The sequence below is a fragment of the Accipiter gentilis genome, chromosome 15 (assembly GCF_929443795.1).
Source record: "Accipiter gentilis chromosome 15, bAccGen1.1, whole genome shotgun sequence".
NCBI classification, from domain to species: Eukaryota; Metazoa; Chordata; class Aves; order Accipitriformes; family Accipitridae; genus Astur; species Astur gentilis.
The window spans coordinates 22,038,749-22,063,796 of NC_064894.1; the positions used below are offsets into that span (position 1 = coordinate 22,038,749).

The 25,048-nt window shown below is 42.0% G+C and overlaps 1 protein-coding gene across 5 annotated transcripts in view; it reads right to left on the reverse strand.

Annotated features, from left to right (window-relative positions):
• Positions 1-25,048, reverse strand: part of SESN1 (sestrin 1) — an 84,257-nt gene that overhangs the window by 13,547 nt on the left and 45,662 nt on the right. Inside the window, exons 1-2 of one of the 5 annotated variants that reach the window (XM_049818135.1) lie at positions 3,823-3,909; positions 3,118-3,189 (exon numbers count right to left, since the gene is read on the reverse strand). The exons of 2 other annotated variants lie outside the window; for them this stretch is intronic. In XM_049818135.1, the coding sequence (XP_049674092.1) occupies positions 3,118-3,126 (9 nt within the window). In that variant the 5' untranslated portion in view covers positions 3,127-3,189; positions 3,823-3,909. Of the gene's footprint in view, positions 1-3,117; positions 3,190-3,302; positions 3,649-3,822; positions 3,910-25,048 lie in introns of those variants that run through there. 2 more of the 5 variants (XM_049818136.1, XM_049818133.1) reach the window with 2 other exon arrangements.

Here is a 25,048-nt window from a genome sequence, read left to right on the forward strand (position 1 = left end):
CCCCTTATGCAATCTAACTTGTACTTCTGTACAGCCACTATTATTATTTCCATGGGAACTATGTTCACCAGATAACCACCATTTCTGAATCTACATGTCCCTCATCACTGCTGTATCTGACCATCTCATCTCATGTATTTAATTCATGCAACATTCCTGTGAGGTAGGGCAAGTGTATTATCTGCCACTTAGAAAAAAACCTGAGAAACAGAAAAGCTGCATGTCTAACAGAGGCTGCTACAGAAGACTGAAGGCTTGAGCTGAGATCTCTCAAGTCGCAGGCTAATGCCCTAACCATCAGACTGTGTTCCTTTTCAGAGACTTCTCAGCCAGGAAATATGTTTTATGCAAATTTACACCAAGAAACAGCTCTTCAGAGCTGAGACAGAAAAATTAATGAGACAAGTCTGCAAACCTCATTATATACTTCTCAGTTACCACTCTCTCTCACCAGTCTGTCCCACTTAGTACATCCAACCCCACAATGACAACTAGACCAAAAATCTGTAATGCATGCACATACATGCTCAGAGGAGACCACTCTAAAACTGCAACAATGTATAAACTCATTCTACTTATGGCTTTTCTGTATCTTAAGACTGTCAATCAAGCCCACTTTTAGGTAACTTTTTTAAGCAACAAGAAGCATTCCTATAAAATTTAAGTAAAAGCTTGAAATGGAAAATTGAACTGCAGATGCTTTTAGAAGAGGTTTTTAAATACTTAAAAGTACAACACATCGCCTCTGCTAGTAACAGACCACCTTCTGCTTTGGTTCCTTTAAAATGTAAGTGAAAAAACCAGAAAGTCACTTCTAAACAGACACCCAATATCAGAAATTCCACCTTGAAACACTGAAGCAGAGTTAAGTTACAAGCCCAGACACAGGGCCTCTAGAACTGGAACAGCCACCTAACCTTAGCTACAGCTCTTGCTCCATAGTGCGCCTAAAATGCTTTTTCAGATCCCTGTTCCTCCCCCACTACTGGCTCCTTGCAGCTAAAGCTCTGCCTCTTACCACAAAACCTTTCCCAAAACTCGATTACAGTTTTGTCAGACGAGTATGGGGACTGTTATCAAACTTAATTCTCAGTCATTCAGAATTCATGAGCTGAGCACTAGCTATGAACCACAATCTTCAGACTGCTTCCCTCATGTTAGCACAGTGAGTCATTTTGGTCCCCTCAAGTACAGTCAGTACCAATATTAAGTGTTATATCTCCCAGAGAGACTTATTTACATACTTAAGCCTCCTCTAAATGGCAAAAAGAACATTTTACCATAGACAGGCAAAGTGAAAATATAATTATCGATTTACTTCACTAAACCACGTTTGGATTAACATCTTCATCTGAATCATCTGTCTCCCGATTAAGCACTAAATACTGGTAGATTCAAACAAAATTATACAAAAATCACACACTGTAACGCAATATAAAAGAAGGAGCCAGGGAAGGGAAATGAGTTTGAGGTGACCTTTTTTGGAGGTAACGTTTTCCTAGACAACCAGTGACCATTTTACATAATCTAAGTGCATTCCTACCCAAGCTTAGGGTTGAGAAAGGCACAATGAGCTGCATATTAAAAACTCTTCAGCACAGTCTCCGAGTAGAATTAACCCTCTCAACGTGCCAGTGCTGAAAATTCAGCTTAGTAATATGCATTTGAAGCTGCCATTAAAAATACGCATTTAGAGCTTTACACGCTTGTAGGATAAAATGCCCCAAAGCATCTAAGTGTCCAAGCAGCTTGCGCTGCATTTCCAAGGGAGACTTTGGCACTTCCCAGTCTAAGGGGCCTGGTGCTGCTGCTGCTTCACTCACTGTCTCTGGTTCCTACTTCCCCTTTAAAGGTCACTGACAGCAAAACCTCACTGGTAGTGACACTGACAGGCTACAAATTTGGAGTTTCCTTGTTTAGGATCTTAACGACAATGACTGGCACAACTGGCCTCACAGGACAAGTTATTTACCACCAAGCTGATACATACTCAGCTTAAAAGCTGTATTTTCAGTTCTGCTAAATGCAGTAGCTACTGTAGTTTCCTTATCAGATGGGTATCTTTTGGAAATGAGGGGATTAAGAAACAAAGAGTAGTGATTAACTATGATTCTTTTCCTACAAACACTAAAAAAATAAAAAATAAAAAAATTCCTACAAATCCGACACCTTTCCTAAGTGTAGGGCTACACAGAACTGGCAGTTTTTCCTACTTTATTCATTTACCTAATCCAGAAGTAGCTGCAATTATTGTGGCTTTCTCAAACAAACCATGATTCAAGTTAAAATGACAGAAAAATGATCCCCAAAATGCTCATGTACTCTAAATTTTTGCACTAGTTCCATTTTTCTGTCTGTCTCAGACTGTCATTCAACTGAAGCACTAGACATGTCTGCACTTGCATGGATTTAAAGAACTGAGAACAAGTACTCCCCCTCTACTACAAAGCACTTTGTTCCACAGACCTGCTCTTTACTGGAACTGTTTCTATTTCACACAGAATACATTATTCTTATATGAATTTAAATACTTAAATTATTTTAATTTAAATATCAATAAGTGTGCTTTCTCTGAATGTCTCAAAGTCTTTTGACTACCAGATTTTAAAAACATCCAACTAGTTTATGTGACTCGATTCAAGACAGAAGTCAAGGCAGGCAAGTGTGTGCCCGAGGTCACACACCCTGTTCACAACAGCAAGAATAAAAGCAAAGCCCAGACTCCTCAAGTCTCAAGCTCTAACACCTCTTCTCTGGTCATCTTTTAGGACCGAGCAGTAGGAGTAGGTCCAGCTGGAGTAGTCTCAAGGCACCTAAGTGCTACCTATTCTTCCCCAGCAGTAAACAGCTCTTCCTGGAGCGGTTTTGTGACACAACTGCCTAGAGACCACAACCCAATTTACTTTTGATGTGACCTCACTGAAACCAAGAGGCTGAATTTCAATGATGAGTGCCTAGCTTTTCTATATGCCAGTTTTGTAATGTGTACAATGAAATAAAAAGTATTAAAGGGCAAAGGATTTGGAAGGAATGTCTGCAATTTCCATGCTGTAAACACTGTTTAAATACCAATAAATCAGTGACACAGAAGGAAACAAGTTTAAACGTGACAGTTACCGTTTGCATTATGTAGGCTGTACTGCTGGATTATGTCAAAGCAAAGCAATTTGTATCCAGGTGGTACTAGACCTGTACAAACCAGAAAAATACAAAATAGTTTCTGTGGCAACCTGCAGCAGTTCGAGGACTGAGAAATCTCCTTTAAAAGAAGACTCTTAACGCGGTGACTCTAAGAAACTTACAAGAGATCCAAAGCAGCATTTTAATTCCCGTCCAAAAAACCGCTATTGACTTGCATTTGTTTACGGTTACAGCAAGCTCTTCTCTATCAGAAACGCAAGACCGGCCTCACTGTTTCAAAAGGATAACCCAACTCTGTGCAAGAGCGAAATAAACACCGGGCCATTCAAGAAGCAAAACCTACTTGGACGGGCCTAACCCCCCAGCAGAGGCACCCCACCACCGCACACACAAGGGGTAACGCTGCCCTTCTGGGACCGGCTGGGTCCGGGGGGGGGGCTCGCCACAGCACCTGCCCGGCCGCCCCAGGCAGCGGCCGCGGCATCTCCCGCAGAACGGAGCTAGAACGGACCTGCGACTCCCCCCCCCACACACACCGCCCCGTTACCCTCCGGCAGCTCTGAACGACGCCTTTGCGGGTCGAGCGAGGACCCCGCAAGGAAGCGCCGCTCCCGCCTCCCCGGGGAGCCTCAGCCCTGCGGGGGGGGACGCGGCCGCGGCCTCTCGCCACCCGCGGGGTACCTGGTGCTGGGGGCCCGGCCTCGCCACCCTCATGCCGGGGCTGGGGCTGGGCTCGCTCGGCCGGCAGCCCCGCCGCGGCTCTGCCGCACCGCCCAGCGCCGCCGGGGCGGGGGCGGGGGCCGGGGCCGGCCCTCCCCGCCGGGGCGGAGCAGCGGGCGGGGGGGAGAGCCGGGGGTTTGCTCCCTTTTCCCGGTGCCTGCCTGCCTGCCCGCCCCCGGGAATGCACAACACGTCCCCCCCGGCCCGGGCAGAAGCGGGGCAAGCCGCGGCCCGGAGCCGCCCGGGCCGGGGGCAAGTGCCCCCGCAGAGCCCCAGGGCCCCCCCCCCCCCCAGTCCACCCCGCCTCTCCGTGCTGCCCCCGGGCCGGCCGCAGAGCACGGCGGAGGCGCAAGGGCCCCTCTCGCCCCGAGACCCGGCCTGCTCCGCTCCCCTCCCCTCCCCGGCCGGGGGGAGCTCTTTGGACACCGCTTTTCTTTTTCCTCCCCCACGTTCCTTAGCAAGAGTTTCTACCTTCTCTTTAAGCAACACAGCCATTATGGCTTTTGAACTGAGAACTGGCAGGAGGTTAACGTTTTGTAGATACTCGTGTGACTAAGCATGCTGCTGCAGAAATCTGGCCTCCTGCCTATTCCCAAGATCCTAACAGTCCTGAGCAAACATATGTTTTGCAATCACATCAGCAAAACACTCAGCCTTTGTTTGCAACGGGCTGTACTTCTCCCGTCGACCCCCCAGGGCTGCAAACTCTGCCAGATGCTTTTATCTCCCACCTCTTTTGGTTTGGGATTTTATGGCATCAATTATTTGAAAAGAAACGAGTCCCTGAGCTCGCCCACATTTTTTATTATTTTTTTCCCCCCCCCTTCCACTTATAAAGCTAAATTCTGTTAAATCATTTTCCTTCAAATACTTTGAATTAAGAGTAGAACTTCTATTGCAGTTTTGATGGGAGGAAACCAGGACAGCTCCCAACCCCTGAACATACTCATATAGGGGAAGAAGGCTTCTGCTCACAATTCAAGCTGCTCGGTTTTGAGTCCTAACCAAGCTATCTAACAACCAAGCAGGGAAATTCCATGACACTGAACTTTACACTTCTGTTAAATGTAAAACTCAACACTGAAAAATTGTTCACAGGCTGTTCCTGTTACGGGTGTACAAATCTTGCAGCGAAATGCAGAGAACACTGAGGACAGTGCTGTCAGGGGAACGTGGCAACATGCCTCAAGGCAGCATTGCTGCACGTTTCTAATGCTAAAGCTTTAAAGGCTTCCTTTCCTCTCCACTTCCCAACTAGCACCACCACCTCTCTAGGCTATGCAATTGACTCTGGAGATCTAAAGGACACTCTACTTCTGAAGGCTTAGCAGCAGTTACAAAGTTAAATTACCTAGAGATGCCCAGGTACCACAGCTCCTTACTTGAGGCCTTGGCTTTAAGCTGCCAAGTTTCTCCAAAAGAAATGAAGTATGCTTCGTACCTACTTGCACTTCATAAAACACTCAACAGAAGCATGGAAAAAGAAGAAGAATGCAATACTGGCAAGGAAGATTGCATTTTGTGAGCTAATAAAGTAAACTAATGAAGAACACTGTTTAATTCCCACTGGCTACTGCCTTACTTCAGGCCAAAACATAACAGAAAGAGAAGGAATGGGCTCCTCTTGCAACACAGGCAAAGAACTGGCTTGTGCTCAGAAAAACTGTTGAAAAAAAGAGTGATTACCTGAAAACTGAAATGCAAGAAGATGCCTCACCATAAGAAGTCTTCCTGGGTGTCAGATGAAAGGTCATCCTCATCAATGAATTTGTTAACACACTTGGGGAGGGAGGGGGGCGGGAAGGGCAGCGCTCCCTCAGTTCCCTGAAGTGTTTTTCACTCACTGTGGCCGATTGCCCTGCCTGGATATTTGTGAGGAAGCTTGTTTATGTTAACAGTTGCTCCTATACAAAGAACCTTGGCAGATACAGATTTTTCTCTTGACGTCATCCAAGGTAAATTCACCCTCATTAAACAACCAACTCAACAGCAGAAGGTAGGAAATTATACCACGTTCTTTGCTTTCTCTACCAGAATAGATGAAGGCAGTGACAGCATGTCAGAAAAAGCAGGTACAAAGGGGAAGAGGAAGTTGCACAGCCATAGCAAACAAATAATGGTCTTAAAAGCTCTCCCATATGGCCTGAGTACACACGCTCTGCTCAGGCCCCAGGTATGTCTCTGCCTTAGCAGAATCTTATCACCCCAGTCTGCTGCAAGTGCTTTCTCCACACCCCAGCCCTCATGCAAGTATTTCAAAATGCAACTCCTCCAAATGAAAGAACGCACAAAACCGAGCCACGTGCTCATCTATAAATCAGTATGCAATTGTAGACTGAAATTATTTCCATTTGGGGGCTAGTAAGACAAGCTACACGAGCAATTTCATGAGGGAATATGGTTTGACACTGGCACAAAGTTCGTTCAGGTACTAACACGTGCAGAACCCAGTGCAGCCGGGGGACACAGGGGCAGATCTATGGTACAGTTTGCATAACTTGAGCATTCCCCTGGGGAAACACAACAGTATGTTTGACCATGTACTGATGCAAGTAAACAGAGATCTAGAGAAATGCTTGTAAGGGAAAAAACAACAACAAATGTTTCACATGAAAATGTCAATAGATACCAAGTTTCCTTTCACCCAGAAAGAGTGTATTATAGATACACATGAAGTCACCTAAAGCAAACACCACCTAAAGCATGGAAACATACTCTTTCATAGCAAGCACTTCCATAAAAGCTGCTTGCATAAAAGGATGGCATTTAACATCTGTGTACTCCAAGTTAAGTCATCAGAAAAGCAATTTTTCTTTATCACTACAGTTAAAGAAATGTCCTGGTGAAGCTACAAAGAGACCAACCAGTTACAATGTGTGAAAAGCCTGATCCTGCAAAAACATACATGTGCACTCAGCCCCTGTAACTTGGAATAGCTCCGTTTCAGTCCAATAAGGGGACTTTTTGGAGTCAAGTTCAGCACAAACAGATGACTCCAAAGAACTGGCAAACTAAGATCTTAAATTCTTTCCGTAGAAAAGTTATCCAAGCAGGAGCACTCGAAATGCCTGTTACTGCAATGCCCTGGACATCAAATTAGTATCTTGGAGGACGATCAGATGATTCTTTCCCAGGAACATTTAGAAGTAAAAACCTAATTCTTCAGGGCTCTGAGCTACCTGATTTGTATTAGTTCTTAGGACTGGATTTCTCTCTCTTGTGGTTTCATAAGGTAGTGCCAGCTGTGGCAAGATGTAGCAAGCCTAGCAGAATGGACGTAAACACCAGCATTCGCGTCCAAGTGTCTTTGAACCCCCTGAGATGGCTAACGGCCACAGATGCATGGTGTCTCCCATCTGCAGCTACGCCAGCTGAAGAGGTTACTGCACTGATCTGGGTGTCGCCGCCTCCCGGGAAGGACGGGTCTCTCTCCTAAGACCTGCCCACCCAGCTCCTGCAAACAGCACTCAGTACTGCTTACAGTCCAAGGAAGCGATTGGAGGACTATTTTGGGTTGAAGGGGGTTGATTTAATTGGTTTAGGTCACTTCAACTGATAGAGGTTAGGCATTACTAATAGCGAACAGATCTCAGGGAATGTAACTCCTAGCAAAGCAGCAGCAATAAAAGCATGGGGGCAAGAATGTCTTCAACCAGAACAGCTCGAACAGCTCCACCTAATCTGGCACCTTAATAAAGTCACCAGGTGTTTCAGCAATGACTAAGCAGCCCCACACTGGCCACTCTGAACATTTCCCTGTGGATTCCTCTCGTTCCTCGCTGTCCACAGCCACTACCCTTTTCATAATAAATGTCAAATGTATCTCCTAATCTCTTCTATCCCTTTATTATATATTCGTTATTTCTAAAATAACAAAAATCTTTATCATGATAACAATATGGGAGGCACAGCAATTGAACCATTCATTACAGTGATGAAAGAATTTAAATTAAATAGAAGAATATATCATCCTAGCATATGAGTCAAGAAAAAATGGTCAGTGTTTCAAAGCATTCTTCTTGATTTAACCTTAACGATCTGACTTGTCAGTTGTCAAAAAGCTCACTCTATTATTAGAATTAGCACATAATTCTAGGGAGGAGGATAAACTGTATTCTTTGTACAATCTAAATTCTTGCTGTATGTGTCAAAAAGGATCAGCCCTTAGGAATGGCATTGTTCCTGATACCTTTATAATAACAACAAAACCAAGTTGTTCATGAGAATGGAGGGCTGACAATTGGCCACATCAGGAAACAAATTTAGACCAATATACAGAAGCTTTCCTTTTGTAGTCTTTAGGATTGCAAGGCCAGCTAAGACTTAACATTTTACTGTATTCAGAGATTATACTTATCGTCTGTTCTTTGAACCTTATCCATCCTTGAAAGGCTATTTTTCTATTTCTAGCTCTTCCTTACATTCTGCTTTCTTAATGGCCACATCTTCAGCTTTAATGGGCAAATTACGTGCAAGTAATCAAGGGGTTTTGTGAGTAACTACAAATCAGGTCATTCCTAGCCCACTGTATCCCCACCAAAAGACCCAGCATCTTTTCTCAGAGCTGCAAGTGGCTGTGAGACTCGGTTGTTACACCTGAGCTGTTTGCACAGTTGACTAACTGACCAAGCTCCAGGAACTCTAGTGGCTTTATCTGTTCCTGAACTATTTGTTCATCACTCAGGACTCTTATTCCCCCAAAACAGTCATTCGTCTGGTAATTTCTGCCTTTGAGATTCTACCACCCCCACCTCTAAACCACAAGTTGTTTTGTTTTTTCTCTCCCCAAAGATTGTCCAAGTTTAACATTCCCTTCTGCAGCTATTAGGTAGCAGAACCACAAAGTTTAATTTAGGGAGCTATAAGAAGTTGAGATCTTGAGATTATTCATGCTTTGGCAAGGAGACCAAAACAGACTTACGGTTTCTAAGACTATTACAAATAGATAGATTAAAGATGCATATCTGAAGCTTAGTAGATTGAAAGAATGTCTTACCAGATTATTCTTCCTCCTTTTTATGAGAGTACACAGCTCTTCCTAGGCTGATAAACAGCAGCTGAACTATAGAAGTTGTTTGTCTGGCTTGCTGTTAATATGCAGCGTTAGAGAAGTGGGTTCTTCTGATACTGTTCTGAGGTGGCTCCAGGCTCATGCACCGTGCAAGAATACTCTGGTTAACAACTCCCCCCAGACCCAGCTCTCCCAAAATGAAAGTCCTTGTTAACTAGTTTCAAAATTGACCCTGGTAACTCACAGGTAACTTCTGATCTTTTGGTGGCTACAGGGTGCATGGAGAGGGGATCAGTTGCCCAGCTGCAGATTGCTGCTCTCTGGGGAATAGAACATCTGCAGGCTGCCAGCCACTCTGCAGTCGCTCTCAGTACTAAATAAACATTAAGGTTAAAAAACCCCTAGTTTAACCTTAATGAAAGAATGTATTTGGAGTTCAATCAAGAAAAATAAAATTTAATATAGCTCATAGCTATCTAGAACTGGTTTGGCCTGAAGAGGTCTCCCCTCTTCTCTTCAGTTAGCAAACTGCCAGGTCACACCAATGCCCAAAGACATTTTGCACAGCTCCTTGGAGTTGGGATCAATTTTACTATCTTTTTCTCAGGCCCCTGCTTCCCAAGATGAATCCTGAAAACGGACAAATATCCTTTCTCAGCTGAGTGAAAACTGGGAACTTCCCGCAACTCCTCCTCCTCAATTGATTCAGTTAAGAGCAATGAGACAATGCAGTAACTTAACTTGCTGTGCTACCTGAATGCTGTCTGACCGTGCTTCACCACTATCATGTAAAGATGCTGTTGGAAGGCCTGTCCTACACAGATGCAAGTTGCCTTATAATTCTGGGCAACCCACTACAAACAAAACCTTTTACACAATGTTAATGTGTGGCTTCAAAGTAAGGGAAGGCCAGCTGAATCATCTCGTGTGAGTTTAAGGTTTCTGGGATTTTAAAACTGCATTTGACCTCAGAAATAGTCTTTATATAAAAGAAAAGAAAAAGCAATGAAATGCATCTCATTATTAGCTTCTGACAGAAATCAGACACAACGGCAAGCACATGGGGGAAAAAAATGCCTTTAGGAGTACTGGAGTGGTACACCTGGCTTACTGGAATTGGGTAAGACCATGGCAGCAGGTGACCCAGAGCTGCACTGCTGTGAGGTTACAGTGAGTATGCAGGAAATGCTGTGCAAATGTCCTGTGAAGAAGTTGCCACTAAGACCTACTTTCATACTCTGGTACACACAGACATGCAACCTAGAAGCTCTTCTCCTCACCAGAGGCTTTTTGTTATCTTTACCCTTAGGGGCCCAGGTGTATTTCTAGAAAATTGCTTGAAACTCTGACCTGAAGCTCATGCCTGACTTGATTTTGCAGATGCAACAAGCAAAAAGCTTATTTATGCAGAGCCTTCACCAAGGAAGAAGCTAGCAATTTATAAAATGCTCTGTTAGACATCTTCAAGTCAACCCTTCATCTCACATATATCCACACTACAGCCAAAACTTAAGTAATCTTTTCCCTTTTTTTTTAATAAATTCAACATTTTCCCCATGAAAAGACAAATAAGTAGAATAGAATGCAACAAAAGCATGTCATGTCATTTAATGCACTTCAAGAAGACTCTCAGCTATTTTTCTATAGCTTGATTGTTACAATGAGATAAAATCAATTGGAATAGTACTAAATGAATATGGGAAGCACCACTAGAGATTCAGGAACGCTTATATCAGTAACTGCAGTTTGAGGAACTGGTTTGTGGCTTTCTTCATATGCTTGCCACTTCGAAGGACATGCTCACTGTGCCTCAGAGCAGCAGACAGGAGAACAAAAAAACCCAACAAACAAACCACCAGCTATTTTGTTTTCAGTTTTCACAGTCTAGCTGTGACCCAAATAATATACATTATTTATCTGAGTTTGTGAGTTTTGGAAAACCATCAAAGGTTTTTTTATTAGGAAAAAAATCCAAATACCTGTAAAGCTGTAGTCCCCTGTAATGACCTATCTTGATAGTAAGGTTGCAAGTTCCTCAAGACTGAATCTCTCTCCATATTTTTTTAATACCTAGAGCCAAGTACAATAATATTACAGGATTTATCAACTCCTTTAGAATGTTATCGTGGCAAATAGTTAAGTACAAAAGTAAGTAACATCATCCTAGACAAGTAACTCACATCATTTATTTAATGATAGCAGGTAAGAAAACAGATCATCCTCTAAGTACTGTTCAACACCTGACGGTTAAAAGTTAAGGAGATAGTACAAGATCTGCCATGTTCATATCAAATCTTTTTCTTTTATACTCAAAGAGAAACCCATGAAGACCTCTGCTTGAGGAGAATCATGAAAATAAAACCTAGATGAATCATGTATTTCTTGCCATTTTGGGCAGCCACTGTTGTGTTTTGTTTAAATTCAGACAGCACTGTATTCTTCATTCTTCCTTATTTGAGAAGATAACACGGCTAAGACCTTTTGACCCAAATCAGTTTGTTGGCCTTTGCTTTCTAAAACAGAAGAACTGAAAAAAGCACTGCTTTCTTGCTGATACAAATCCTAAAAGATCTGGTCAGTCTCCTACTCAGCAATCAAGACCATTTCCTACAGTGGGTTTTACTAATTTGACACTTGCATTAATATGCCATTTCTTTCTCTTACTGTAAGTTAAAAGGACGCTGACACCTGCCCAGGGGGCACAGCAGGGAGCAGAAGCCCCCCAGCCCTTCAGGGGCCACCCCTGCCCTGTCACTTGCATCACTGACAGCCAGCACCCACTCTGACGAGCCCCAGAGTGGGCGCAGTGAGCTGCAATGCCACCACCAGCACGTGCTTCAAGGACATTGTACACGTGCCCCTGTTAAATGCAGCACAACTTCTGCATCCTCCTAAATTCTGGATTTCTCTGGCGCTTGGAGAGCGCTCTCAAGGCCCCTGGCACAAGCTGCCCTGCCACCAAGCTTACCTACAGGACCATCTCACTGCCCTCCTACCCCCACCATTGCCACCTCGGCGCTTTTCCACAGGCCACAGAGGCTTTGGGTCCCTGCAGGACAGCTGTAAAATCACAGGGAGATTTCTGCAACTGAGCTGCTTGGGATCTCAATAAAACCACAAACTTTTCTGGGCTTTGCAATGCTGCTGTCTGCAATGATGACGTCCAGACAGTGGAACTGTTAATACCTTGCCCCACTTACCTTCTCAAATGCATATTTTCTAGGGGAACTAAGTCAAAACAGACTTGAAACAAATTCTAGCACTTTCTGTTCAAATACTGTTAACTGTCTTTTTTTTGAAAAAGTTAACCACAATATTGGAACTCAGCCTTAAATCCACTGTTTGTTAACAATCATAATTTTAAGTCGACCACTTGCTATTGCGAGAGAGGAAAGGCCACCTACCATTGTTGGACCACCCTGACTACTTACTATACAGCATTTTAAACTTGCAATACTTCAAAAGTCCTGGGAAGGGCCAGCACTGTATGTGTAGCCTGTCAGAGTCAAATGAACTGAAACCACACACAAAATACACACAGCAGACGTGCTGCAGAAAACACAATGCTCTCAGATTTCCATAGCAGAATCAATATTTTGCAATCAAGCTAGCATTAAAGCCTGATTTATAGCAGTTTGCAAATGTAAATAAACAAAGTACAAGTAAATAAAGAAAAATGCACACATACCCTCCTAGACACACACAAATTTTACTAATACAGTATTAAAATAGGGATAATGTCCTTAAATAAGGGTTTTGGTGTTTACAGTTCATATTTGAGCTTATAAATCTGTTTCACAGTATATGAAGCTATAGCATTCAAACACCTTCTCATTTTGTCAGTAAAACTACAAATTTGTATCTGTCCTTCTGCTTCTCAAGAGCATGACAATTGCCCTCTAACTGCTCAGCAGGGATTCCAGGTCAGCAAAACAATGCAGCAAATGAAAACTTGTGCAGAACTGGACCATGTTTCCACTACCGATGAAGATGCAACAATGATCACTGAAGCCTGTAACTAAACTACTAGCAAAAAACTCTGGTTGATTTGCTGACATGCCTATGTTAGTAACAACAACAGAGAGGATGATTTCTCTTTGTCAGGGTGTGTTTGTCATCTTCCTGAGAAGTCCTCCTCTGGTGAGACACTACCACAAAAATAATTCATTCTATTATTTTTGTAAATGTAAAGATAAATTTCATAAGAGTAGCAAATTATTTATAACTTAATGTGAAATGTGACTTGAAAGAAATTTACATGTATCATCACACTGTTCTGAAACTGGTAGGACTGAGGCTAAGCCAAGTTTGGATGGTAGCCAACAAGGGTCAGAGACCAACTCCTAGACCTGTAGCAAATAAGGAATTACTTGGCAAAGTGTAGGTCTGGAGTTGTCAAGGATCACTGCACAATGGCTAAAACAAACAAGACTGGGATGAGTCCAGGAGAAATTATTTTGGTAAGCTTAGACCTGGAGCTTACAGAGAAACCAGAGCCACGATCTGCATTAGGATTTGAACCAGCAAAGACTGGCAGGGCCGAATTCAGGCATTGGGCTAGGAAAAGAGAGATGACTCCTGAGGATCTTCCATCTAGATTTAAACTTATGCCTGGTGGGAATTATTTTGCTAAGGCAAGGTGTTTGCATATCCACAGCCAGCAGGTAAAGTTTAGAGCTTGCACTAACCAGGATCCAGAAAGGGAGGCTCAGCTGTTGCAAATGAGAGGGGTCCCTCAGCCCCTCATTTTTGTTTGCAAGAGGCTGATTCTCTGCTCTGTAAGAACAAATAAATAAAACCCTGCATCCCTGGATTCATATTGTAATATCATCTATATTCTTTTTTCCACATGTAATGGCCACATTTTGTACAGTAAATTCATTCTCAGTGCTATAGAAGATTAATGCAGCATTACACACACAGGCAGGCACTTAATAGCTTGTCCTGCATTAATTCTTTTGTTGAAATACAATCAAGACATTGCTGGGAGGGAATGTTTTATACTGGGGTCACTTGAGCCTTCAGGTTGTTTCTGGCAGCACATTGACCTGGCTGAGGGAAATGTTCTTGTAACAAGCAATCAAAATTCATCATCTGACCACGCCTAAGCTGACCTAAACAGGAAAAAAAGATAACCCCCATATAAACCTGTACAGCAAATATGTTAGGAGTGGAGGACTTTGCCCTGTTTCACATGATACAGCAACTAGACAAATTCTCCTAACGGCTCTAAACCTTTCTTGAACAGAGCTGCTGCTCTGAGGGGCAGAGGGAAGAAGAAAGTAGCTAGAGGCAAGCTGAGGAGCTGGTTCGCAGGGAGAGACTCAAAAGAAATCACTGAATAGGGGCCCCACGTTTCTGGATGGCAATGTGGGCACAGCCCAAGTGGCCAGCATACATGATGTTGAATCAACAAATTTTGAAAAAAAACATGAAAAGTAACTGCAGCACATCCAGAACACATCTAGCTCGCTGGGCACTGCCTGTGAGCTCCCAAGTATTGCATGTGTAATAGGTCTTAACCTGCCCCAAACACACCAGACACCTACCTGGCTGTATGCACCCAGCAGTCATTTTACAGAGACTATGTAACCAGCTACCACAAGCTCCAAATGACCAAATTCCTTTTTTTCCCTTCTCTATACAGTCTTCCAGGAGGGGAGAGGAAGGCAGAGCGGGGGTGGAAGGGACAGGAATGTGTGTGGGTAATGACAGCACTGTTTATGGGGTCCTAAAAACAGACTAACTCTCTGCATGGGTACTCGCTGATGAAAAAAAAAAAACCGAACACAACTGCCTGCTCTGCCTCATAACAAGACAGATGTTCACATAAAACAAAACATACATTTAGATTTTCGGCTCAATATTCTTGTCTCTGAATTGTTGCTTTACATATGAAAAAATGATCCTTTGTTTTAAGAAAGCTTCACCGGCCACAAGTTTCCCAAAAGAGGGGCACTACATCCTCCAGCACTGGCAGGCCTGCCTGGTAATAAGCAACCAGCACTTATAGGACAGATGGCACAAAACCAGGGCTGAGTATAGAGGAATCATAATACTCTCCGAGAGAGGGTAAGTTAAGAAAGCATCTGGATACAAGAATGACAGAAAGGTACTGGCTACAGTTATCCTGCAACCCTGCTATGCTGCCTTGCGTGCCAGTTTGTTGACATTTATGTGGCTACTAAAAAAAGAGAGAACAACCACAAACAAGTCACTATGCAAAACTTTTAGAAAAAAGTACAACACTAAGGAACATTGGACACTGAGGTGTCCAAGCCAGTCTTAAAGCAATCAGCTTCACTTTGAGAGTTACTGGCTAACAATTCTTAGTCAGCAGTAGCTGAAAACATGCTCAATCCCAAGCACCTAGTGCATGGGAAGGACTGCAGCCTATTTAAGAGTCAGGAATATCATGAAGAGCTGCAGTAGAATGAGAAGTCTGAACTTGGCAAGTAAATGCCTTTTCTGCTCCCTTTTAGAACAAAATCTAGATGGAAGTTGTATGTTTTCAAGTAATTGAATTTTGCATTTGAGTATCCTACTAAATTCTTAACTGAGCTATGCATGGTTAGATCATATATTTTTTTTTATAAAATACAAGAATATAATGATAGCCGGGTTGTTTCTTTTTATGAAAAGTTTGTTGACAGAATAGAGCTTTACATTATAGTTTTCAAAGAGTTAAAAAAAACCTCTAAAAGCAAATTTATTTCATGTTTTTACTGTGAACTAGCAAAGTATTGACTAAATGTTAATGGCATTCATCCTGCTATTTTAGTCACTATCAGATTTGAAGGAATACAGCTGCATCCATTTTTCCTGTATGTTTTATACAAGTGTCTCCCTAAATATGTTCTTCTCCCCTCCCCACACAAAACTTCCACCAACTGTTGGAGAAGCTACTCAACTGCATTTGACACTTATGTGAACTTCCTGATCCGACCATCTACAACCTTTAGCCCATGTTCCCACTTGTCTCAGGGGGGCAAAGGAAATGGGTAGCTGCTCACAAAGTTTGTAACTAATAGCACATTGTGAAAGGAACATGAAGGGAACTAGAGTCAACAGATTAGATTTTAAGATTTAAGCGAACTGCCTAGAAAAACAGCACTTAGTTTTAGTCTAGTAACAACCTCAAACATTATGTAAGTGTACTGTGTACATTACCCTGGAAAGCATACAGTTTCTGTGGTGGAAGGGTGCTTAATCTTCATGGCTTGCTGCATACAAACAACAGTTTACATACATCAAGCAGAGGATCCCATCTTAGGTGCCCTTAAAACCAACTTGAAAACCTACTAAAGCAGTGTAGCAATTATGCGAAAAGCAGGTGGGGAAAGACCCAGAAAGAAAGCTTCCAAGGTTTTCAATTAACTTCTAAGTGACACTTCTAAGAATCAGCATGTCTGTTCCATCATGTGAAATTATTTTCCAACTTTTTCCTTTACCCAGTATTTTTGCGAACTGACTAGTACTGCCAAACACAGATAGGAGACTCAGAAGAGTGCACACTGAAAGACATTTCAGCAGGGCCCTGGGTTCATGACCTATTTTATGTAATGGAAATCTGCTTAAATATGAATCAAATGTAGATACCGGAACTCTTTACATTTAGATGGTATCAACCTATGTGCATATCCCTTAATACATGTGTACTGGTAAGGCTTGTACACCAAGCTCTTCCCTGGTAGGAAGCCCTTTCAGCAAATACAGTCACGAAATTCAAAACACAAAAGCCAGTTACTGAAGACGACACCTAAAAGAGATGAGAATGTATAGAGAACAGCTGGGCTTTTAGATTCAGATCAGTGCATACTAACCACAATTCAGTCACAAGCTGGCTCCCCTCTTCTCCGCCTGAGCTCCCTCCTCCCTACATCATCTCTCCTTCATGTCTCTTGCTGTTCCCCCTCTCCACCATTACTTCACTACTTAACTTTAAAGAATCAGAAATTACTGTAGAACGAATCTGGTTTTCCTTTCTTATTACCCTGTCTTGAATTGCTTGCTGTTAGCCTGGTTGGGCTGTAATTAACTGAATTGTGCTCTGGATCTGTACAGCAGCCCCGCCTGCTCACCTGACTCTAGACACCACTAACTATGAGCACCAGTGATGACTTAGTGGTCCCATATGCAGAACAGAGGACGTTCTCCCTTCAGAGCACGTGCTAGTTCCAGCAAGGACGAATATGAAAAGTCACTATGACTTGTGTCATACAAAACTGGATAATACAGACAGAAATCAGGATAACATTTTTCTACTGTTTTATTGTTTTCAGTCTCTCTTGCCCCCACTGCTTCCCGAACTAGGACAGCTCAGATCTTCCATGACATGAGAACTAGAACTGTGAAAGGGGTTAGAGTGATGTACTAAAGCTTCAGGACAATGCCCAGCAAGCAAAGCAGGCCCCCAGTACTCCTCTAAACCTCCACCCGTGAAGACTTTTTTTCAAGGTATGGAAGAGTCTTGATTTCTGGTCTGCTACAGGTTGCTGCTATTTCCAAAAGACCTCTAGCTCTGTAAGAGCAGGTTAATACTTTGCTGATCAAAGCCACTTGCAGACTGAAAATGTCCAAACTGCCCCAGGAAACACAAAGTCTGGCAGACTAGGTTTCAGCTTGTTATTATGAACCCCAAACTTGCATGAGTTCACTAAATGCAGGCTGTTTCAGCTAGTATCACACCACAACTTCCTTCTGCCTCGGAAGAACTAGGAAGGTGAAAGTTGAAAACTCTCCTTGTACATCATATGCATGTAGAAGAAAACAGGCTGCACTCCTCCCCAGTGCCTGACAGCTGGATCCACTGGTCATTAAGGACAAGGGAGAGCGTAAAGCCAGAAAAGGCAGTTTCTGGAAATGAAGGATGGCAAACCAGAGGCTTAGGCAGGGAGCTTCTGGGGCCAAGGACTCCTAGGGAAAAGCATCCCTCTACTTGTCTGGCTTAGGGACAGCCCCCCCCCCCCCTCCCCCCCCCCTTAGTATAGGGACTTACCCAGGACAGCAGCTTCATAAATTGCTGTGTAGTACATCAGCAATGAGCGGAAACCACATCTTTCAGACTAAAAGCAGTTTTTTGGGGGTGAGGTTTAGTATGTGATTCAACTTCATTGAAGTTTCAAACAGTGAAAGTTTAAGATAGGGCAGGGACTTAATGGAAAACATGGGTTTACCCAAGTCTATGATCAAACTGCAACTAAGTCTGTCCCAATGGTCTGAGAGCTTTGCTGTATAACCTCTGCAGATGGATTCAATTCTTAGAATTGAACTTTGAAGTTTTCTTATGAAGCAGAGCTGCTAGCAAACAGAAACAAATTCTGTGCAAAAATAAAATGGTAGCCTATCTACTCCTTCCACTGCAGCTACTGTATTTGTTTTCTCTCTTTGGACAAACACTCACCCAAGCTTGGGCCAATTCCAGCTGGTTACGTCAGCAGTTACATACAAGAACTAGGCTTCAGTGTAACTCTGGGGACTTTATTACAATTTCCTTCTAAAATCAGCACCATTATTTAGAGACAACCTTATATGTTATTAAAGCTATAGCATCTGAGAAAGAAAATTCAGATGCCTGTCTTTATTTCTGCTCTTCAGAACAAATACAATAAATCACAGTTACAAAGAGCATCTAATTATCACACAGATTTTCAGAGACATCGAACTATCATTGACTTTGCAATTAACACTACAGGCCAGTGACAAAAGATGTAGGACTACCTGTTAATACAATTTAACAAAAACAGTTAAGTCCCAAAGTAAAGAGGGACTCAAAACCTTTCAGTAGGCAAGAAATAGTGAACAGGTGGCAACACTGAGATTTAATGAATACAGCAGCATTCAGCAGCAATTTGAAAACTGTCTGCTTGGGTAAGGTTGAGTTATTAAAAGAAAATCTCCATTTATAAAGAGTGTTGATGGGATTTAAACAGCCTGTGTAAGAAGGATTAAAAGTCAATTGAAAAGTCTGCACAGATAAGAAAGCAAAGAAATGGTGCCCTTGAATTCTGTACATACTGTTTAGCCTTATCACTGTTTCAGTCTCCTGGCGCACAGTTGAGGTAAAACAGGCTGCCTTATGCATAGCTGGTGAGGTGGGCTCTGTGTTAGGGCTATTTAACACTCGTACAGTGCTTTGAGCTATCCTGTCCCCTCACTCCCCCCTCTTCCTCTTTTAAAGTTGGATAGTAAAAATCATCATTTACCATCCCCACCAGGTACAGCTCGCAGATACCAAGGACATAAATTGCATGAGTCTGTCCAGGCATGCTATAATGATTAGGTGTTTTCTCTCCTTTATGTAACTGATGATCTTGCTATTCTCTGTTAGACTTTTATAACTGTACACCTCAATATAACTAGTGTAAATATTGACAATGGGAAGGCAAGTGGGGATTTCTGGGAGGAGGAGTAGTGGGTGGAAGGTGAGAACTAGGCTCTAAGATTTTTCTTCCTCTTGCCTCCGAAGTATCCTGTAACATTCTGCTTTACACAAAAGTTATTATGGCTTTTAATTTACGTATCACTTCTTAGAATAAGAAGATAGACAGCAACACACAGCTAGCTCTTTTCATTCATTAATCCCTCCCCTATCCTTTCTCATCTTCTCATCTCATCCAAAATCCAGCCTATTCTGGTAACCTAAATTGCCTATTTCTGATATGCCTTTTGTAAGATGGCCAAAGCTGAAGAGCATTCAAAGTGAAAATGCGCAATACCATTTCTTGTCTTGGTTTCCCTTGCCTGTAACACAGCCTAACATTTGATTTGCTTCCTTTGGTCTCGTCCAGGATGCAGCAAGAGCTTTATAAAAAAGCTCTGTAAGAATCTGGGCCATTGATTTGAACAAGGACTCTTTAGCCATGACACACAGCATGAAAAAGAACTGCCTCAACAAGCCAGCTCTGGAAGCGGTATTGCCATTTCGGCACGGGGCTCTAACAGTAGTGCAAGTGCTAGGCAGCAAAGCTGGACGGCTTCTGAGACCTCAGGTTATCTCTTGGCGCGGTCCTTCACCACACTGTACCAGCCTGTCAGAGCTAGTTCAGGTGCGTCCAACACAGCACCACAAAACACACTGTAAACATATTCTGATTACTTATCTGTGATATTTATCAGCATATGCTTTTTCCAAGGCATCACACAAACCATTACATAAACATAACCAGAATGTTACTGGCAGAAGGGGACAGCTATTCCATTGGGATGTGGAATTATATTCAAGAAACAAACAAACAAGCCACAGATATTTGGGAGTACATTGCCTCCGTGCAAATTTAGGGCAGAAATTAAGAACATTAATATACAATAGCCCTAGGGAGATTCAAATAGCTAATCAGCTTACTTGCTGTATTTGTATAAACTGCACAAAACACTCAAATTCTGCAGGACATACACTTTCCTAACTCTTACGGCTGCAAAGTTCATCTTTTAAATGCAGTTTTACTGTAAGTCAACACAACCCCATTTCCACTAGTCTGCTAGAGCATGAAGCCACCATAATCGCAGCAATCTTCTCACTCTCCCTTACCTTCATATAGGTGAGGAAGCTAAAGCCCTAGTACAAATACTGTTTGATGAATGCCTCCTTCAATTTCATTTCAATGCCTCCTATGATTTCATCCTACAGTTGTTATCTGGTTACTGTATACTCTCTGTATCCATGAGTATTACTCCTTGCATTTTGTAAGTATGGTTTTATATCCTGCAGAGTAAGAAGCATATCGTCATTCAAAACACATTTGTGACTATTCATTTTGCAGCAATGCGTTCGCGGTCCAGTTCTTACTCTGGATAGCATACCCAGGGAATCCACATGAAGGAGATGGAAATAAACATAGCAAAACCAATCCCTCCTTAAAGCTCATCACTCTTTTATGCAGTTTCTACTGCTGAAAAAAGGAGGGTTTCTTGATGCGTATTTCTGTTTGGGCTGCAAATCAGCATATATAAGACAGCTGGGTCTCCCTATTCATTAGTGCCCCTACTTGTTTATATGACAACAAAAAGGATTGGATTGCCATTCTACAAGGACTATGAAAGATGAGGTGAACCTTAAAAAGTGGAAAACCACCTTGCATCTGAATGCACTCGGGCAGCTGCCTCACTGAAACTCCTTAAGAGTATTAGTCACAGGTCCCCTGCTTCAGTGCACGTAGTTAGAGGATTATGATCTAAAAAAGTGCAGTTTGGCTCCCTCATTGTAACCTCATGATGTTATTTGGGCATTTATGAATAGCCAGAGCTCCATGCAGCAGAGCTGCTAATAGTATGGCATGTACCAATCACACTGCAAAGCAAGTGATCTCACCTAGGCAGCTTGTGTAAACACAGCACAGCCACACAAATACAAGCTGCGGAGCATACTTCAGGTTATTCTGTGAAGAATATTTACTGTGTTGCCTGGAAGCACATAAATAGGGCTTTTGGGGTTTTCTCACCCACCCCCCAGTTTTCCATAAAGAAAATTTATGGAAAGAACAGAATTCCTCTAAAGAAGGGGTTTGCTATTGTGGTAATTTGGCATACTATACTCTGAAGAATAAATTTTCTAAACAGCATTTCCAAACCCAGCAATCTTCCTTTCTGAACACCTGTTTCCATTAGGAAGTATTCTGCTACTATAGGCAAGAACTGAGAGCACTTCAGAGTGCTCTATTTGAACAAATATACACTGCTGGAACAGGACAGATTCTCCCCATAAATGCGCTTTAGAGAAGTACTATTTAAAGCTCCCTGGACATGACAGTGAAACTGAATTCAAATTCTAAAAGAAAAAAATTTCAAACCCTTTGAAAGAAGTTATTAATATTTGTGTACCTTCTTCCTTAAACCAAGAGATGTTAGTTACTTGTTGGGAAACTGTCAGGAAAATTAAGTCTTTGGTTATTCGCAATATCTACCAGAAAATCACTAAAAACTAAGAATGGGTAGATTCAACTGTCTACTGATCTCACAGAGAAACAGCTAAACCCCAGTTCTGCCTAAATTAGAAGAGGGTAATTTCTATTTACCTGCATTTAGTCTCCCCTATACTATGTCTTCTATTAATAGTACTTAGGGCAGAAACCTATTTCATGTGGAGCAGTGTTATAGAACAGAAATCCCACAGGAGTAAATAGACCACCGAGTATGAAATTTCTGGTTTTCAAAATATTTACCAAAGAATTCTGTAAGAAAATAAGGTTTATTTTTAAATAATGTATTTCATTAGATCAACTAACATACTGGGAAAGTTACAGGGGGCAAGCTCTACTTTAGATCAGGCTTAAAAGCTTATTTACTGTTACCAATTGTACGAGCTTGTCTAAGATAAGCCACTACCTCTCCCCACAAGTCTGATTTACTGTTATCACAGGTACAATGCTATTTTTATTCAAAAAAAGGAAGAACAAGCTTAGAACATTTGCTAGAAGTTTTTAGTGGTTTTTTCTCCCCATCAAAATAGCAATTAATTCTTTCCTTAAAGGTTCCACTGCTACAAATACCAGAGCAGGAAAAGAAATATCAGTCAGACAACTTATTTTAGAGATATATGCTCTGGATTAAGTGCAATTTCAGAGAAAAACTCTGTGCTAGCCAAGTGATAAAGAGGTTTAGCCAACAGCTTTGCTATTTTTGAGGTAACTTTGTAAAGTGAGCAGCTGTTTAATTTCAATATATAGTTATTCAACTTTGCCTGGCTTACCTGATGGGTAAGGAACGGTCTAATGGAAAGTGACAGAAAATTACTACATATTCTTCAATGATTTAATCTTTATGACCAGTAACAGAAATACATCTAAGAAATTTGTACAGCACCCCATGCAGAATACTTTGGAAACAGTCACAAGAAAATCACAAAATTATCCCAGCTGTAGCAAAAGGGCAGACGGGACCCTTAAAAGCCTATTCAAGACTAACCTCTTGCTTCAACTGAATCAACTACAGCTTTGTCATCCTAACAGATGTTTGCCTAACCTGTTTGAAGGCCTCTAATGACAAGACATGCCATGACTCCCAATGTAAAGAGAGCTCAAGTATCCTTATTATTAAGATCGAAATTTTACCTGGTACCACAATGTGAATTAATCTGTGAGGACAAAATGACTCTTCATTGTTATGCAAAAAATTTCTGTTCTTTTTCTAACTGCTGAAGAATTTAACACACCACCAGTTCTCACAGAATGTATTGCTAAGCAAGACTTTTATTATGCTGTTGCTGTGTGTCTACAACTGTCTTTTCATCCAGATATAAAGTGAAAAACATGCAAGTCTAAGAGCAAACAGCATCAAATATAACGCATGACAGAGTACAGCTGACAGCAGGTATTTCAACTTCAGCGTGGCTCAAAGCTTTATTGTTCTCAATTCTTTTATGGCCACAGTGGATTTGTGACTGAGAAGCAGGGGGACAAGGATAAAGAAAAGGGTGATTTAAAATTTCTAAAGATAATTGCTTTGTGATAAAACTTTTCAGAGCAGGGCAATGAAGCTACTAGGAAAAGCAGCAGCACCCAATCTTACTGCTCCTGAGAACAATGCTTTGCAGGTGGGAGGGTAGGAGAAAAAAATTAATTAAGAACATGCTCTTCCTACTCCCTAATAAAATCAGTTGCAGTACACCACTGGGAAGGGTGCTTCAAAAGGCTTAGATGCCGTCTCTACTCACTCCCACTTCAGCACCAGCTCTTGCAAATTTCTGAGCATTTCTTCTCCAGCAGCACCACTAGCTTCTAGATGAAAAGACAAAGAGGAGGATGAGATGGGGAAGGAAAAAAAGGTCTCTAGTTTGAGCTGAGCCAGGTGGTTAGAGGTAAGCATCTATAAAAGATTCCAAGCACTTGAATTTATGAAAGCCAAGGTAGGCACAAAGGGAGAGAGACAAGACAGCCAGCTAAGGGAAGGAAACTGAAAGGGATTCAACTTGACAGAAGCAGCACTTCTTGTCAATCAAGACAGCCAGTGCTGCCTTAAAAAGAGCCAACTCAGGCACAGTCTGATCCAAGGGAAAATAAGAGACACGCACCAAGTTCCCAGAAAGGCCACTAGCTCTCTTTCCTGCCGTTTGTTTCAACATGTGGCTGTAGAGAACGTTCTCCTGTGCCGTTGAGGAAAGACCTTTTTATATGTCCCATGATAAGTTTAATTTGTTTTAGCTCTTACCTCCAGTCTGTTCCCAGGGAAGGAATATAGATTGGCAGAAACTAGATGCATACCATGGTGGGTATGCTCATTTACACAGATCTTCCAAAATGCCATGTCTGTCTTATGAAAGCCAAGTAGGACACCATTGAGCATATCCAGCCATAGAACAGCTGAACCTTGCATGCACTCCACCTGCCTACAGTAGCTCAAGGACACTACTGGTTGCTCACCTTCGAATGTATGTTGACAACAAAGATCAATCCCATAGCAAAAAAAAAAAAAAAAAAAAAAAAAAGAGGAAACAATACTGAGTGCAGCTCTGACTGACAGTGGTGTAGCTGAGATGAGTACCTTTCCTTCCACTGGAGCCTTGGGACTAATTTGTGAACATTTGCGCCAGAGAGAGGATGCGTGTACAATGGCATAGTAAAGATGGGGAAAGAAGACTGTTGGAAAACTGGAGATCTCTTAACACCCAATGTTATTAGCCCTTTCCTCTCATCCTACAAGTAACTTAGGGCTCCCTGCTTCCTTTCAAGAACTCCTTAACATTGTGCCTGTGCTTCTGTAGTCATGCACATAAGCCCCATTTCCACCTTTATTTGTTAATCAGTGCTACGTTTTCTTCTTTATTAAGCTGGCTGCTTATTCATCATTATGGCTCAGCTTGAGGCAATGATCAGGCACTTCAATCTACATGGGATAATTTTCCATGCAGACAAAATCTTAGAAAGACACTTGGTGTTTTTTTTCCTACATATAAGTTTACAATCTCATTGGAGAGCAGCAGAAAGAAAACATCATGCTAGAGCAGTTACCACAGCGGGAACCCAATCAATGACTACAACTTCTAGGAGCTGCCATAACACAATAACAATAAATGAATACCTAGGAAAGAGACTGAAATCTGTTGTTTGTCAAATTATAATATAAATTAGTATACTAATCTATGAAGGAAAAAAGCCTACATATGTAATCAAATTCAATGCGAAATCCCACTCTACAAACATCTGATAGAGATTTATTGTTACTATTATAATTGTCCTCTTT